This window comes from Leucopleurus acutus (assembly GCF_964270905.1).
Source record: "Leucopleurus acutus genome assembly, chromosome: 3".
Taxonomy (NCBI): domain Eukaryota; kingdom Metazoa; phylum Chordata; class Mammalia; order Artiodactyla; family Delphinidae; genus Leucopleurus; species Leucopleurus acutus.
The window spans coordinates 83,416,362-83,435,678 of NC_139145.1; the positions used below are offsets into that span (position 1 = coordinate 83,416,362).

Below are 19,317 nucleotides of genomic sequence, written 5' to 3' on the forward strand. Positions count from 1 at the left end.
ATACATTCCATTTACAGGAAGTTCCAAAAGAAGCAAAATTCCCAGAACAAAGAGTAGTTTAGTGGTTGCCAGAATCTAGGGGTGATGGGCATGTTCTCTACATGACTATAGTACAGTTACATGATTGTATACATTCGTCAAAATTCACTCAATTGTACAGTTTAAATCCGTGAATTTTATTGTGTAAATTATGCCTTAATAAAGGCACTTTAAAATTAAAAACAAAAAAATCTTAAAACCTAAGAATGCAAATCTGCAAAAACACTGCTTTTCCTCTTATTTAACAAGAGTAGTTCAGCAGACATTTTCACCAGAACCACATCATATAGCTAACGAACACTAATCGAATACTCAGGTACTAACAATGCAGGAAAGTAAATGTAAACATATTCTAGACATTTGAAGTCATTCGTATTACAAATTTTTTAAAAGATACATAGTTCTCAATTCTTTATCAACATTTCCTATCTTCCTAACCCCATCCAGTCTTTTGTTTTTTTAATATAACCATTGAATTGGAGAAATCAATTAAGAATTGAAAGAAACTATTGTTTTCAATTCTGAAGGTATGAACCAAAATTAATTTAAGAAAATCTTCTTGTCATTTGTTTTGAACAAAAAAAGGTTCTAAAGATACAGAAAGGAAATCATGAACTGCCTAGCTACATGCCATCTGTGAATGACCTATTAGGTTTAAAACACCCCAAGATGATAATAACCTAAAATACCTGGCAAGCAGGAAAAAACTAAAATATTTACTCAGTTTGTCAGCTTCTATTTATATCTAGAACAGAGGCCATGATTAGTCACTTAAAAACAATTATTTTATAATTTTGTTTAAATATGTAACATCAGATTTGCTACAAATCCTTGATACTCTACCTTTCCTGAGGATGGAGGAGAAGGACTAGCACAAGGACTTTGATAATTATTGCTGTCTGTATTCACAGAAGACTGATCTGACCTGTCATCAGTGCTTCGTTTAGGATGTAAAATTCCTCTATCTTTGTACTTCTGAGGTGGGTGCAGTGCTGGAGATGGAGATTTCATCAATACTCTTGAGTGAAAATGAGGAAGCAAAGATCAGTTATACATAAGTTCATAATACAAAGCACAGTCCATTTCAAACCAAAGCTCCAATGACACTTTGATTTATGGAATAGTATTTAAAAAGGCAATTTCATTCTTCAATTACATTTAGATGAAAGAGTTGTATTATTACAGTATACTTACAAAAACAACATTTAAAATAATACAAAAATACATTTAAAACAACCTATAAAAATCTTTAACTTAATATTAAATACCCAAGTATTATTCCCTTACAAAACTCCTAATCTCTTTTAATGTCAGTCCAGGAGAAGTCCTTAACAATTATAATGTCTTATATTGATGTTTAATGTCTTTTAACATTATAAAATTAATTAAATATACCTGTGCTAATGGCCTTTACTAGAATATCACTGACTCCGCTTCCATTCCACTTTCATATAATATCGTAAAGCCAAATACAATAGATTTCAAAAGCATACTAAAAATTACAGTATGGTAAAGTGGAAATAAGACAGGACTAGAGTCAGGAGAGAAGGTTTTTGGGACAGTACTAAATTTACAACTAACGAGGCAGGTGATCCTGGGCAAGTCTTAATTTATCTGAGTTTTAATTTCCTTACCTGTTAGATAAAGGGAGTCAATTAGATAAACGCTAAGATTCTTCTGTTTTAAAATTCTATCAATAAATGCAGCAAAAACGGCAGTCAGGAATTTTATAATTTTTTAAAAAGTATACATCTTAGTGGAACAACCAGACATTAAAAAAAAGACATTAAGTACTTCCTAAAGTAGTGCAATATAAAGTTCATAGCACTACCTATAAAATATTCTGGCCAAAACACTGGATCTAATCAAGCCCTGAGAGCTAACCACCATTTTCCATGAAATATATAGGGTATAGCAATAAAAAGAAACCAATACAGAATGTGGTACATCTAATACCACTGACCTCATTCCCTAAAAAAAGTCAGCAGAGGAACTAACTGCTCTAGATCACAAGAGATTCAAGAAACAAGACACCCTAATACAATGCATGAGTCCTCCCTAGATGTTGTTTCAAATAAATCTATAGTTTGAGAATTGGGGAAATGATTATTTTATTGGGACTGATAATTGGATTTTGATTATGTAGGAAAAATCCCTCTATTTTTAAGAGATGCATATTTAAATACAGAAGGGTAAAATGACATGATGTGTGAGACTGATTTTTGAAATATGTAAACAGAAAAAGAAAGGAAGCAAGAAAAACATAATTGGGGTAGATAAAGCAAATAGGTGAAAATCTTGGTAAACTACTGAAGCTGAAATATGGAATTCACCATGACATATCATTTACTTTGCTATGTTTAACAATATTTATAATAAACAAACAAAACAAAAAAGGCCAAGTCATCAATAGTACATAAACTTCCACTGAGTCTTGCAATTATAATTATTCTGCCTTCAAAACAGGTTAAAATAGCTTATCCCCACAATTTGCTTCTCTTTCAGTAAGTATCTTAGATCCAATACTATTTCGTTCAAAAATGAAATAAAATAGCTAAAACCTAAAAATATTAATGAAAATATATAATGAATAAACATCTGAATAATTAATAACAACTTGATAAATGTAAAGAACCAACTTTTCAGGTTTTTTTCCCTCTCATGAATTGACGTTCAATGAATTATCAAGTTACACCTCTAAAATTCCATCATTCTTTCCCTGGCACTTTATTTACCTAAAAATTAGGTAACAGAACTTAACTGAGTGTAATACCTTATTAAAATAAAAATGATGTTTTCAATAGAACTAAATGTCTACTTTCGTGGTTTTCAATTTGATCTTTGACTCTGTGCTGTATTCTAAGCTTTTCTCTCATACTTGGCTTCCCCCCCAAAATTTCATGCACGTAGAAACAAAACATTCGTGTAAACCCTTCCAACCTAAATTTTTATTTAAGAGGAACAAAGAGTTCTGATAACTCATTTATATCTCATTTTTCTTATAGAAAAGATATGTTTATTCTCTGTAAATGAGCAAGTTATTATTTAGAAAATGACAATAAAAATTGGTTTAATTTTAAGGTGGGATGTGGGTAACTTCTATTTTTAAATAGCTTCTTAAACTTTTAAAAAATAGTTTCAATAAAATGCTTTTATTAAAAGAAATTATCTAATCTATATCTTGCCATGCTAGCATGAAAACTCTAACTATAACTCCCTTTTCTCCAAGAAGTAATCCTAGAAAGATTATAACTTCTCCACTCAAAAATAAATCTTCCTAAGAGCCCTCATTCTATTCCTCAACAAGCTACATCAATTCCAGGCCTTATCTATTAATGCTACCAAAAGTCTAAAAGTGGATGAAATTCTGTATCTCACTGTTCAACAGACAAGAGAATGAAGAATGCAAGGCTACAACTTGTAAGGAAAGGAAAATGGTAGACACTGGTATCACAGGTGGAGAAATGAATTTATAAGATAATCAGTTTCTAAAGCATAACTAATATTACACTTTCTAATTCTGATTTTCTTCTTCTGTATTTCCAAATTTTATTAAATGAGTATGTCTTACTTTTATAAAGAAAAAAAAAATGAAGGGTTTTTTTCCCTAAAACTGTATGTGTGTAGTATGTGTGTATGTATATAGACACATATGTGTGTAAAAAGTCTCTGTGAATATAACAGGTTTTTTACACATTAGTCTATAAATAACTCTACCACATAATTTCTATGCAAATGTATTCTCACATTCTAAACAATCATTGTTCAAGTAAACTTTTAGAACACTCTTTTTAAAAAGTGAAGCGTGTCTAAGTAGAAAATGTGTTTTTTACTATTTTCCTTTCACTTGGCAGTGTCTACATCAGAGAAAAAGGTTCAGGGATGCATATTACGAGAAGGTTCTCTAAGCAATTGGTTAAATTATTCCTAAAATGTAATATATGAAGAACTTGGAAACCACCATGTATTATTCCTTTTCAACTGAAGTCTTAACTGATAACAGGCTTTTATGCTTCATTCAAATAAGTAAAATCTGATCAAAAGAAGGCAGGTACTATATACTCCATCTGATCCTTGAAAAACAATAAGCACTACAAATCTTTTATGTTTCCATTGTTCCTATTTTCAGGTTTTTAACAATGAAATCATATTCTTATCACAGAGACTATCTACCATACTGCCAAAATTAGCACTCCAAGCAAGAATTTTGTCTCTGTTATCAATTTTAACCTGGTTTAAAAAAAAAAAAATTAACTGATATAAAGAAATTTAAATTTGATTCTAACAAATATTTTTACAACCAGAAATATTTCTGCATCATGACCAACAATTCATTATAACCACTATTATACCACCAAATACATTTTTGGATAAATAATTCAATATAAGAGCTCTCATTATTATTACTAATCATATAATAAACAAAAAAATCACATCTAATTGCCAAATGCTAGAAAGGATAAAAGAAGTTAGCTAAACTAAAAAATTCTGCCAAGACAGTAAATTTATTTACTTTTTTAATATATGTATGCCTCCCCTCAATAAAATGTAAACTCTCTGAAGAAAGAGATTTTGTCTGTCTTACACATTGCCATATCCCTCACACTAAGAACAACAGGCATTCAATGTGTCCCTGTATGAATGAATGAATAAAGTATTTTTCTGTAGGAATACTAGTCAGTGTTATTAATATCTAGGTAAGGCTTGTGGGGAGGCTGTTCTTCTAAATGGCCACAGCCAACACTTCTCGTTGTGAAGTATCTAGGAAAGATATGGCTTGACATATATCAACTAAAATACATAATAAAAAATGTTGCTATCTTTTTCTCAGACCCTAAATTTGTAAATTCTGGAAATTAAACGTTTTAAGCTTTTCCTGACAGAAAAATTTCCTTGTTAAATAACTCAAGACCCCAGGAGCTTGAAATCCTTAATATTATCTAACACTTGAAAGTTATCTTTTGAAAGTAACTCTTCCTATTTTATTGCGACCTTTTTGTGTATCTTAGATTATAAGAAAGTAATTTTAAAATATTATAAAAGCATGTGATTCTATGATAAATAACTATTTTCCTAGAGAAAATATCTCGTTTTGATAAAATGTTATGAATTTACCTTTCTGCAGTAGTAGACTCATCAGAAAATTCAATATCTGCTGAAATTTTCCTACTATTATTTGACCTCCAAGATGATGCCAAAGGAAGTTCTTCTGAAGACATAGGCCTTGGCCTTTGGCCAATCCCAGATGGTTGTTGTAAACCTGCAGACTGTTCTTCAGTGCTTAAAACAGCTATAATTGCTCTTATGGTAGCATCATCAACTTGGGACCAAGGTTTGGATGGAGCTCTCATTCGGCGTAAAAATAAGCTATGCCACTTCTGTCTAAGCTGCAGCAATAAACTGGCTGCCTATAATAAAATGGTTTCTTCAGTTCAAATAGATACAAGCAAAATATCTATCACACTTGCAAGACAACTATTTGTTTATTAGTTAAGGTCTAAAACTGTTTCCAAAGAACATGTTTTACATTTCATATCATTTACTATCAATTTCAGTCTTTCCGTTGCATGAAAGAAATAAAATTTATTTACCATTTTGAGGCACTAGAGACCCAAAATCAAATGAAACACTCCAATGAGAGAGAAAGTAAACAATGTGTGGTAGAGTGTGATTAATACTGGAAAAGTAACAGCAGGGTAAATAAAGAAAAATACATTTAGTTCCATTCATACTTTATTTTTACTGCCAAATGATGATGTCCATAAGGCAGCTGAATTCATAGGTCCAGAGAAAAGCTTAAGCTAGAGATACAGATAAGATGTACCTGGAAGTTATCAATGCATAAATGGTTACTAAATCTACACATAGAGGTAAGGTCCTTAGAGATTGTGCAGAGACAGAAGAACAGAGTAAAGAACAGACTACTAGAGAACATCTAACATTTAAGGCACAAACACATACAGAAGAGTTAGTGAAAGAACCTAAGATGGAATGACCTCTCTAGATAGAAGAATCAGGAAATAGTAATGTCATAGAAACTAGTGACAAAGAAGTTAGGACAGGGGTGAGGAAGAAAAATGGGGAAGGGCAGAATCAATAAAAACAAGGGTATGGACAATAGCTAAATATGAGAGAAAGGTCAAATTTATCAAGGACAGCAGGCTGGCTTTGATAACCTGGAGGAGACAATATTGACCTTGGCAAGCACAGTTTCAGTGAAGTGAAAGATCGATGGGAATGGAAATGAGACTGCAGTAGGTTGAAGTGATAAATGAATGTATGGCAAAAAAGTAAACCTAGCCAGTATTGACTTTTAACAGTTGATATTGTCCCAAAAAAGGATATAGAATGATCTTTAAAAGTAAAGATGGAATTAAGGGAAGGCTTTATCAAGAAAAATTTTAATTTGAAAAAAAACATTCATCTTTCCTACTCCAGAGAAATATGAAAAGAGAAAACAGGATGAACTCACACCTTTCCCTTATAAACAGTTACATAAAATGAAAGGATTTCTTGTGTACCCAATATTCAATATTTTCTTATATACACAAAAATATTCAAATATTACCATGCTCAAATACTGAGCCACACCTAGATTTTTCAAATCCTCTAGAGAATAAACCCCAATATGGCAGAGAATGTATGAAAACTGAAAAACAAGCTGTATTCTCTCATACTAAGGGCTCAATTTTAAAGATATAATTTTCATCACACTGTGTATCAATTCATACAACTGAATAAAAGAAATCTATCACACTACTAAAAAGCAACTTACCTCTGGCTCTAGTTTGAAATTGAGCCATTCATCAAGTTTTAAAGCTGCCAAATTAGCAGTAGTTCTGTCTTCCATTTCACTATCACTACTGTCATTAGGAATACCATCTGCTGTTCACACATATTGAAAGGAAAAAAAATTCACTTTTACTATCTTATATCACAGACAAAATAGTAAGTCAATATAGATACTCTACATTTACACAAATCCTCCTGATATACTAACAATTTGTGTAGGGAGTTCTCCAAACACAACAGGTCACAAATTAAAACTCAGTATCTGGCCATTGTTTATTTCTCTACTCAAATTCTAAATAAAAGAATTTTTCAAATTTTGTCAAGAACCCTCTTCTTTTTAATATCATTTACTAGCTGATGATTTCCAAATTTGTATTGCTAGTCCAAACTTTTTCCCTGAGCTCCAGATATGGATAATAAATCCACTGACTCAAAAAGAAAAAAATCTTACTTAGGATTCCTTAGCCATCTCAAACTTAACATGTCTAAGAGGACCCCTGACTTCCCTACACAACCTGCTCCTCCCAGTTTTCTGAATCTCAAATAAGTGGCACCAATTATTCAACTAGCTATCACAGCCAAAAACCCAAGAATTAATGATTCCTCCCTTTCACTCACCACCCACATTCGATCCAGCCATTACTAGTACATCCAAAATAATTTTAAATCTATTTCTTTTCATATCAGATGCCATCACTGTAGTTCTGAGCCATCATTATCTATCATAAGACCACTGCAAAAGCCTCCTACCTGCCTCTTCTCTTCCGTCCTTGCTCCTTCAAGCAATCCATTCTCACAGCCAAAATGATTTTTTTTAACATAAATCACACCATGTTACTCCCTTCTTAAAACCCTTCAACGGTTTCCCTTGCATTTTCCTTTACAAGTCCATGTCTTTCTTTCAACCTCAGATCATCCCACTCTCACCTTGATCACTATGGTCCCAATCACACAATCTTTCTGTCTGTTCCTATATCATTTCCTAGTGCAGAATCTTGGTCCTCGACGTCTTCTCCTACCTAGAGCATATTTCTGCATCTTCACATGGCTGATTTCTTCTCATACTTTAGAGCTCAGCTTAAATCTCATCTCCTCAGAGAAACTTGTCTAAGGTCCCTTTCTAAAGTAGGTCACTCCTAAGGAGACCCTCTTCATTTTCTTCAAAGTACCATGCATGTTATTTACTTTTTTGCTATATGTCAACACCCACTAACAGGTGAACTCCTGAAGACAGAAATACTTTGTATATCTTGTTTTCTGTTATATCCTCAATGCCTAGCACAATAACTGACATGTAATAGTTGCCCAATAAATATTTGCTGAATCACCAAATAGCAAAAAATTGGAAACAATCTAGATGTCCGACTATAAAGGAACATTTCAAATGCATTATGTCACTATAATGTGATAGAATATTTTCCAGCCATTAATATGAAATATTAAAAATGTTTTTTATATTTTGTGAAATGAAAATAGCAGAATATAAACAGTATGGGTAAAATAACCTAAAATATGTAAACATACAGAAAAAAATGTATAATATTAAAAAGTGTTTGCGTAAGGGTAGTGGGATTATGGGTAACATTTCCTTTAAACAATTACTTTTTTGTTTTCTTTTTAACATCTTTATTGGAGTATAATTGCTTTACATTGTTGTGTTAGTTTCTGCTGTATAACAGAGTGAATCAGCTATACATATACATATATCCCCATATTCCCTCCCTCTTTCGGCTCCCTCCCACCTTTCCTATCCACCCCTTTAGGTGGTCATAAAGCAAGGAGCTGATCTCCCTGTGCTAAGGGGCTGCTTCCCACTAGCTATCTATTTTATATTTGGTAGTTAAACAATTACCTGTTTTTTATGTTAAACTATCATTTAAATTCAAGTGGAAGAAAAAAACAGACTATCAACAAGTTTAATCAAAAATGCACAAATGAGTATCAAGTTACCTTAGAAATCAATTTCAAGAACAATGGTACACTTTAGTAATTTTTAATTAGTCTTAATACATCAAAAGGGAGCTAGTACCACATAAATTTTTATAATTTCAAAATTTGTTTGGTTTAGTAAGAAGAAAAAATTTTATTTCAAATAGATTTGTATTTCCTTCAATAATATATTTACCTCGAAAAGATGAAAGTTCCTGAAGAGCATTACTTGCCAACCTAGCTGGTCCACAAAATATCAATACAGTGACAGGTGTCACTGCTGAACAACATCTAATATTAGCTATTCTATGAGCTCTGGTCATTTCATCATAAATAAGCCAATCTGTGGGCAGTGCCTGAATTGCTGCAGCTTGACCATTAGCTGGAGGAATCTATTAGGAAAATAAATTTTAAAACTGTTAAGTAAATTTATCACTTAATTTACTGGTAATACTTTTAAAATGTACAAAGTCCCTCAGCGAAATAGATGTTGTATATTAGTACCCAAACAAAAATTAAAGCAAGTCATTGGTCATGTAGTTTGTACAAAAGTCCTCAATACTTAACACATTACCTCTTCCAACTTTAAGACTCAACCAAAATATTGTTCCAATGTTGAATTATACATACATAACTAATTAATTTCTTAAAGCAGGTTGGCATTGGGAGCATTTTTTTATTGATCTTCAACTATCTAAATTAGATTAGTTTTACCTCAAGGCCTAAGAGCATTCAAAAAGTTTTACCTTTTTATAGTGAGACTGACTGAGAACTGAAGTGGGATGAAACCGTACTTTTTTCTCCTTTGGCCCTGTCAATACTACATTCTCTCTGTCCACGTGGACTAAATGAGGATACATGCCTGCAACCAATGCAGCTTTAACGACAGCCCAGTTCTCAGAATTTGTGTTAACATCTCGAATGTCACCACCACCTCGTGCTCTCACAAAACCTAGAAAGAGGAAACAAACCACACCAACTTTTTCTATTGCACAAAATATACTTTTAAATTTGGGTTTTTAACAAAAAATTGTATAATCCATACAAGTTTAATGATTCAAATGCCACAATAATTCATAAAATCTCCTCTGAAAAGTTTATAATATAGTCAATGTTCGAAGAAAGTTTAAGTTTGCTTAGGCTAAAGTAAGTAGAAGATTCATTGAGGAGTTAGGGACTTCAGAAACAAATACATATTCTTGCAATAAAGTTCTTCATAAGCTGCTATCAGAAACATACTAAAATCATAGCTGAAAACCTAAACTATTCTGCTGAATGGTATTAATAAACCTTGGTTGTGACAGAAACTAATCCTGGAAGTGAAGTCAAGTAAATATAAAGTACTCTTGCTTGAATTTCAAAAGTCCTTCATATTTCCCCATATTTGAGACAACTCTGAATCCTCTGGTTCATTCCTTATATTACTTTGGCACTTCAGCTATTCCATAAATCCAGGCTCAGGTACTTTTCTTCTGTTTCCTCAATGTACTATGACACTCAAAAAGAAATTCAAAGGAGCAGTTCTAAAATGAAATAGCAAAACTGACATTCTCTTTAAAAAAAAGAAATCAAGTGCCTTCAAGTGATTACTAGTTGTTTTATGTTCCAAAAATATAAAGGCCAGCTTTCATATCAATCTACTTAAATTTTTGTAATTTCTCTTTCATAGAGCTAAATATTTATTAATGATATTGCCATGATATTGCAATGATAAAATATAACAAGTACAATCTCTAAATTGATTTTTGCCAACAAATATATTATAAATGGCTTATTGCCAACAGTATCAAAAAGCATTCATATATTTCTCAACTATAGCTTCTACAATATCATTTTTTTAATCAACAAACAAAAGTTGAGGTCATGCAGAAGTCTACAAAGCAGTTCATGAACATAAGATATGCAACATGATAATGTCATAAAAATAATATAAGATGGCATTAGTTAACACTAGAAATACTATAACGTATAGGCAACTCTCAGTAGTTTAAATAGGTTCTTTGGAAGAAAACTTTACCTGATGCTCTAAGTTGACCAAGCAACTGAGTTCTCATGCCTATGATTATTTCCAGAGTAGCTTGTGAAAGAAAATTCTTTTCACAAAAGGCTCGCTCCCACCCATCACTTCGAGCCTTCTGCCATGCCTATAAAAATATAATTACATAACAAGACACGTTTCTAATCACTTCTTAGGAACCAAAGTAACTGAAAATCACTACAATAACCACTCAAGGTCAATTCTCCTTTTTCTAATTACTTTATAAAATCTAAGACTATGAAAAACAAAAACAAACTCATAGATACAGAGAGCAGATTAATGGTTGCAAGAGGCGGGGGCTTAGAGGAGTGAGGAGGGTGGATGAAATAAGTGAAGGGGATCAGAAGGTACAAACTTTGAGCTATAAAAATAAATAAGTCCTGGAGACATAATATATAGCATAGTGACTATGGTTAATAACACTGTACTGTATACTGGAAAGTTGCTAAGAGAGTAATTTTTTTTCATTTTTCAACATCAACATTTATTTTTTTAATTAATTTTTATTGGAGTACAGTTGGTTTACAATGTTGTGTTAGTTACTGCTGCAGAGCAAAGTGAATCACTTATACATATACACATATCCACTTTTTTAGATTCTCTTCCCCTACAGGTCATTACAGAGTACTGAGTAGGGTTCCCTGTGCTATACAGTAGGTTCTTATTAGTTATCTATTTTATATATAGTAGTGAGTATATGTCAATCCCAATCTCCCAATTTATCCCTCCCCTCCCTCTTTCCCCCTTGGTAACCATAAGTTTGTTTTCTACATCTGTGACTCTATTTCTGTTTTGTAAAAAGTTCATTTGAGAGAAATATTTTTTTTTTTGCCTCCACTGAGCGGCATGTCGGATCTTAGTTCTCCAGTGAGGGATTGCACCTGCACCCCCTGCACTGGAAGCGTGAAGTCTTAACCACTGGATCGCCAGGGAAGTCCCTGAGAGTAATTTTTTTAATAAATAATTTTATTGAGACATAATTGACATATAACATTAGTTTTAGGTGCATAACATAATGATTTGTATTGTGAAATCATCACAACTCTAATTAACAGACTAGAGAGTAGACCTTAAAAGTTCTCATCACAAGAAAAAATTTTTTAACTATGTGTGGTGATGGATGTTAACTAGACTTATTGTGGTGATCATTTCACAATATATATAAATACTGTCATTAGGTTGTACACCTAAAACTAACATAATGTTATATGTCAATAACATCTAATTTTTTAGAATAATTTTAAAATAAAATCTAAGACTTTATGACCAAATAGAATTTATCATTTTCAATTTATACTCAAATGCTATGAAAGCCATTGAGTTTATAAAATCCCAATGAGAACAAAGTATCAGGCAACCTAAATACCTAGCTATGTAAAAATATTTACCTTTACAAATGTGCCTGCTAACTTTCCTCCACTGAAGTATGGGAGATTTTCAATTAAGCCATCATAATACCATTTATATCTAAGAAACCTGCCACTTCAGGCCTCTAAAAATAATCTTTATATCACCCTCCTAATCTGTCTGAGAATGGAAAGTAGGATTCCTAGAAATCACCTATATGTAGCATAATGGAGCTCTCTTTGAAAATGAGTTATCTTGCTTTGGAATATAACAGAAAGACAAAAGCAGTAATTTACCTTCTCTGTTTTTGAAGGAGCTGGGGAAAAAACAAAGAATAGATAGGAATTCTACTCCAAATCTCCCCCCAGTTATAATCACTCAACTGATCTACTATAATATATGGTATCTAATAGACCAAATTAATAGCAATGCATCAACCACTATTCAATAATGCCCACAAAAGACCTTATAATTACTTTTTTAATTGTACATATTGGAAAAATCCTGTATGCCTGGAAAAGAGTACTTTCTGCAAAAACACAATTTTTTAATGTATAGATACAGCCTACATTCAAGGGAATTGAAGGATAAATAACATGTCTACCTTTTCAAGAAATAACATATTCTTCCCCCACATAGCTGAATTTCTAAATTATATATCATTTCCTTTACTCAGGTTCACTATACTTATCTTTTCTTTCCCATTTATCACTTTCCTCAATTTCTCACTATTATTATCTTAAAATTTTTAAGTGATTTTTGGATTTTGCTTTATAAAATTAAATTCTTAACATAGTGTCTTGAGCACACAAGAAAGGAACCTACTGTAAAAAATCAATAAATGGATATTAAATTCAAGATAATTTTCTTCTAAGTTTTGTTCTATATACTTTGAATAATATACAGTGTTTCTTAACTAAAATTTTAGAGCATTCCTAAACAAGATATGATTAAAGATAAGGAATTTGGGTTTATAAAAAAGAAATATATATATAAGTATAAATAAAAATAAATATATACATAGTTTTACAAGGAGAAAACTGAGAAAATGAAAGAAAAAAGTAGAGAAAAACATGATAATTTTAACATATTAACAGTTTAGGAAGGTATTTTTCTGAGCAATTAATAAAATGTGACTTTATAATGAAACAAAATGAACAGAATCATATCTATTTTTTAATTTGTTACACTTACCCTAGAAATGTGTTTAACCAGCAACATTTCAAAAATAAAATGACAATAATAGTACCTGGAATGCTCTGAGAAGTGCCATGTGGTCACTGAAAGTCCCTGCAGTGAAACGTTTCCTACAAAGCATAGCTGCACGTTTTTGAGAGGCCTGTGTTGGCAGGACAAACGGATCTCGATAGGCTAGTGTGCAGGCAATTGTAAGGATGGGATCCAGACACTTTAACACCACAGCACATAGGACCATTTTACCAAGATGTGGTTCTACTGGCAAGTCAGCCAAATGATATCCAAGTTCAGTGAGATCTTCCCATGCATCCATTGCATCTATTGTCTAAATAAAAGGATATAAAATAGAACTTGACATGACCAAAAACTGTTTAATCAAACCACATACTTAAAAATCCATAAGTAAGATACAAGAACATAAATTTTCTTTTGCTACTGTACCTCATAAAAAATATATTTTGCTTCAAATATATTACGTAAAAATGAACTATACCTACTGTGTTACTATAATTACCACGAGAGTATTATTCAAAATACATAATACAAAGATAATTTTTTTAGGTAAAAAATTAGTTAAGACATATTCTCAATTGGTTTAAATTTCAGGTAAAATGAAACTATTAAGACACCAACCTTAAGCATGTGCACAGCATTTCTTACAATTAAAGTTGGTGGAGGTTCAGGAGCTTTCATAAGGAAATCAGCAATAGGACAATTAACTGGGGCTAAGAGCTTGGTATGTAAACAAAGTTCCTGTAAATAAGAATAGCAAATAATTTTGAAATACTGACACTTATAATTGATATTTATTTTTTTAAAAATCCTGGGAACTATAGTTTCCCAACACAGACTAGTAGAGTCTCTGATTAAAATGAACAGCAGAGGGAACAATGTCTTTCTATGAAAGATGGGCTCATACTTTAGTGCGAGAATCTTAATAACCATCCTCCATCAACAGCGGGCAATGTCTCCTCACACAGTTCTTATATATAACAATAACAGTCACTGTCCAAAAATCTTTTTTTTCCCTTTATATTACATTCTAGAATCTTTTATCCATTCAACAAATATTTAAGTTTTTGCTAGGTGCCAGGCACCATGTATCAAGTTGGAGAAAAAGAAGAGGATAGGCAGACACTGCCCCCATGGATTTTCACTGTGTGTGAAAAACAGAATAATTATATAATTAACTACTTAATTACAACTGGGATAAGTGCTATGAAGGATACAGGGAACTAAAGACGTAAACACAAGTTCAAGAAAGAGTAGGAGGAGGCAGCCATGGGAAGTCAAAGACAATTTCTCTGAGGAAATGACACTTAAAGTAAGATGTACAGATTAATTAGGAATTAAACAGAAAAGGAATAAGGGGGTGGTTTCAATGGAGAGGGGATAGCACATATGAAGGCCCTAAGATAGAAGGAAACAAAATGTGCTTCAGAAACTGAAACTACTGGTATGAGCAGAGAGAAGAGGAAAGGCAAGAATTAAAAAATTAAAACTGGAGACACAAGCAGGAGAGATAATTTAGGCTTTTGTTAAGAACTTTGCATATCCTAAGAAGAACAGAAAATGGCACACAGGCATGGAGAAGTGGGAAGTCATCCAGGTACCTGGATGCCAAAAATATGACCCAGTGTCTCTTTAAGGTTTGGAAGCCAGCATCTAGCTCAGCACACCAGAGAATCAAATTAATGCACTTCTGATAGTTTTCCCTAGAAAGTACATAGTGTTTGGCTGTTCCATGAAGTCAGAAAACCAAAAGGAAAACAATTCATACAGGCCAGGAAATCTCAGTGAACTCAATTCCAAAACTACCAAGGTAAGATCAGCATCTTAAACTGAGATTTTGGTATTATCTTTTGTACTTTAAATGATTTGTTTTCTACTTCTCATTGAGAATTTAAAAGGTGAACACTCAGGTGGTTGACAGACTCCTAGAATGTTACATTAAAAAAACAATGTATCTATAAACCATACTAAAATTCAAATGCACTCAAGTAATTCTTTTAAATTTTGGAGGTTTTTGAGTTAAATTTTCTTATACAGAAAAAAATATTAGTTATAGATAACCACCCTCCATAATATATACTTTATAATTTTATTTTATAAATTGATTTTTTAAAAGCCCAATCAGTATAAGTTGAAATGGTCCCTCTCCTCCCTCACCCACAAAAAATAGCCTTTTAGATAGAGTTAAGTAAATTTCCACCTGTAATGGCATTCTCAAAAGTTCTGGAGTCTGAAATTCCAACATATTCTGGAATCGAAGTCTACTGAACAGCCGGAAACAAATTCCAGGTCTGCATCGCCCTGCCCTTAAAATTGAAACACAAAATTAAGGCTCAAACAAGGAATAAAGACTATAATAAGGAAACTGTAAAAGCAATATGATTTAGGAGACAGAACAATGAACCAGTATCAGGACATGTGAGTCTGAACCTCTACTCTGATACTGATCCCCTAACCTTTGAAAAGGTACTTCACATTTGTGGGACTCAATTATTTCATTTATAAAGTGAGATTCATGAATGACAAGTAATACTACCTGACAAGTAATACTTCTAAGACAATGGTAAAAATTTATATACTATATATATATATATATATATATATATACACAAAAATAAAAGTGAGTAAAAAATAAGGCGTGAATAAATATATGGTAATTTAAATTTAATCAATTTTACAGAGCTGATACTAAGCACTGTGTTTAGGCCCACTAAACACAGAGTTGTGGAAGTTATGCATTACACAACTCTAAGGGAGTGTCATTTACCCCACGATCATAGAGACTTGCATAATTTTCTGGAAAGCACTAGAAATACATCTTGAGGAAAAGCAGTCACTTTTAATTTTATCCAAAGTCCCTGTATCAGCTAATAGCAAGGCTGAATATGCCAAGTGACAGAGATACAGAAATATCCCTACGTAGCCTCACAAAGCTCATAATCCAAAGAGACAAACCTAACTATAACACAGTGTGATACAAGTTAGAAAATCTGACATTGTTGGACCATTCCTTCCTTCATCAAATATTTCCCTCACTACATACCCATTAGCTTTCCCACCTATCCAGCCTCCTCTGAAAGATTTCTATCCTTCCCAGTTCTTAAATGTTGATGTTCCTCTGAGGTCAGACCTTAGCCCTTTGCTCTCCTTATTCTGCTCTCTCCCAAGTGATATTAATAATCCTCCTAATTTCAAGTTCCGTCCACCTAGGTCTCCTTATCCTAATTCTAGACCTATATTTCAGAAGGCTCTTAGCTCCATTTGGATTTTCCACAGTCAACTCAAACAACACAACCAAAAATTAATTCTCCCCACATAACCACGCTTCACATTTTCCCCGACAATAGCACCACCATCCACAAAATTTTCACAGAAACCTGTAAGACATCCTTCATTCCACTCTATTCCTTAACCCCCACCCCCTGGACATACAATCACCAATATTACTCTCCTGGATATCTCTTGAATTAGTTACTTACAGGCATACCTCAGAGATATTTCAGGTTCAGTTCCAGACCATGGCAATAAAGCAAACATTGCAATAAAGTGAATCACAAGAATGTTTTGGTTTCCTAATACACAGAAAAGTTATGTTTACACTATACTGTAGTACATTAAGCATGCAATAGCATTACGTCTAAATAAACAACGTGCATACCTTAATTTAAAAAATACTTTATTATTAAAAAACATTAGCCATCATTTGAGACTTCAAAGTCATAGCCTCTTTGCTGGTGGAGAGTCATGCCTCAGTGTTGATGGCTGCTGACTGATCAGCTGAAGGCTGAAGGCTGTGGCAATTTGTTAAAATAAGACAATCATGAAGTTTGCCACATCAACGGCCTCTTCCTTTCATAAACTATTTCTCTGAAGCATTCCATGCTGTTGGATGGATAGCATTTTACCCACAGAACTTCTTTCAAAATCAGAGTCAATTCTCTCAAACCCTGCTGCTGCTTTATCAACTAAGTTTACGTAATATAATCCTTTGTTGTCATTTCAACAATCTTTACAGCAGCTCTACCAGGAGTAGATTCTATCTGAAGAAACCACTTTCTTTGCTCATCCATAAGAAGCAACTCCTCATCTGTTAAAGTTTCATCATGTGATTGCAGCAATTCAGTCACATCTTCAGGCTCTACTTCTAATTCTAGTTCTCCTGCTCTTTCCACCACATTTGCAGTTACTTCCTACCTCAAAGTTATCCATGAGGGTTGGAGTCAACTTCTTCCAAACTCCTGTTTATGTTGATATTTTGACGTCTCCCCATGAATCACAAATGTTCCTAATGGCATCTAGAGTGGTGAATCCTTTCTAGAAGGTTTTCAATTTACTTTGCCCAGATCCATCAGAGGAATTACTATTTATGGCAATTATAACCTTACAAAATGTATTTCTTAACGAATAAGACTTGAAAGCTGAAGTTACTCTTTGATCTATGGGTTGAGGAATGAATGTTGTGTTAGCAGGCAAGAAAACAATATTAATCTCGTTGCACATCTCCATTAGAGTTCTTGGGTGACCAGGTGCATTGTCAATGAGCAGTAGTATTTTGAAAGGAGTCACTTTTTCTGAGCAGCAGGTCTCAACAGTGGGCTTAAAATAGTCAGTAAACCATATTGTAAACAAATGTGCTGTCATCCAGGCTTTGTTGTTCCATTTATAAAGCACAGGCAGAGTAAATATAACATAATTCTTAAGAACCTTAGGACTTTTAAAATGGTCAATGAGCATTGGCTTCAACTTCAAATCACCACTTGCATTAGCTCCTAACAAGAGAGTCAGCCTGTCCTAGTGGCATTTTCTTCCAAGAAATGGCTGCTTTCCAAGGAAAATCTGTTTAGTGTAGCCACCCTCATTATCTTAGCTAAATCTTCTGGATAACTTGCTGCAGCTTCTATATCAGCACTTGCTGCTTCACCTCCACTTTTATGTTATGAAGATGGCTTCTGTCCTTAAACCCCATGAAACAGCCTCTGCTAGCTTCAAACTTTTCTTCTGCAGCTTCCTCACCTCTCTCAGCCTTCACAGAATTGAATAGAGTTAGAACCTTGCTCTGGATTAGGCTTTGGCTTAAGGGAACGTTGTGGCTGATCTGATATTCTATCCAGACCACTAAAACTTTCTCCACATCAGCAATAAGGCTGTTTCGATTTCTTATCATTCATGTGTTCAATGGAGTAGCACTTTTTATTTCATTCAAGAACTTTTCCTCCACATTCACAACCTGGCTAACTGGTGCTAAGAGGCCTAGCTTTCGGCCTGTCTTACCTTTTGACATCCCCTCCTCACTAAGCTTATTCACTTCTAGCTTTTGATTTAAAGTGAGAGAAGTGCGACTCTTCCTTTTACTTGAACGCTTAGGTGCCACTGTAGGGTTATTAATTGGCCTAATTTCAGTATTGTGTCTCAGGGAATAGGGAAGCCCAAGAACAAGGAGAGAGATGGGAAATGGCTGATCGGTGGAGCAGTCAGAACACACACAATATTTATGGATTAAGTTTGCCTTCTTATACGAGCACAGTTCGTGGTATCCCAAAACAATTACAATAATAACATCAAAGATCACTGATCAGAGATCACCATAACAAATATAGTAATAATGAAAAAGTTTGAAATATTTCAAGAATTACCAAAATGTGACACAGAGACAAGAATTGAGCAACGCCGTTGGAAAAATAGTGCTGATAGACTTGTTCAACACGGGGTGCACAAGATTGCCATAAACCTTCAATTTGTAAAAAATTCAGTATCTGAGAAGTGCAGTAAGGGGAGGTATGCCTATATTCCTCTTTATTTCAACCACCACTATAATAATTCAGGCTACTCTCATCTCTCCCTTATTGTAAATGACAGGATTAATGAAAAGAGTCTCCTACTGGGGTCCTCCTACCATCATTTTTGTCTCTACCTATTCATTCCTCAAAAAGATGAAAGAATACTATAACCATGTTATTAAAAAG

At 33.2% G+C, this 19,317-nt stretch overlaps 1 protein-coding gene across 3 annotated transcripts in view; it reads right to left on the reverse strand.

The window, feature by feature from the left end:
* The window catches only part of YTHDC2 (YTH N6-methyladenosine RNA binding protein C2), a 73,922-nt gene that overhangs the window by 9,996 nt on the left and 44,609 nt on the right, over positions 1-19,317 (reverse strand). For 2 of the 3 annotated variants that reach the window (XM_082837279.1, XM_082837278.1), the window contains exons 18-26: positions 15,555-15,660; positions 13,976-14,095; positions 13,395-13,667; positions 10,778-10,904; positions 9,507-9,712; positions 8,957-9,152; positions 6,815-6,924; positions 5,155-5,447; positions 883-1,057 (exon numbers count right to left, since the gene is read on the reverse strand). In XM_082837279.1, coding sequence (XP_082693405.1) covers positions 883-1,057; positions 5,155-5,447; positions 6,815-6,924; positions 8,957-9,152; positions 9,507-9,712; positions 10,778-10,904; positions 13,395-13,667; positions 13,976-14,095; positions 15,555-15,660 — 1,606 coding nt within the window. The remainder of the gene's footprint in view (positions 1-882; positions 1,058-5,154; positions 5,448-6,814; positions 6,925-8,956; positions 9,153-9,506; positions 9,713-10,777; positions 10,905-13,394; positions 13,668-13,975; positions 14,096-15,554; positions 15,661-19,317) is intronic. The other variant, XM_082837280.1, reaches the window with a different exon arrangement.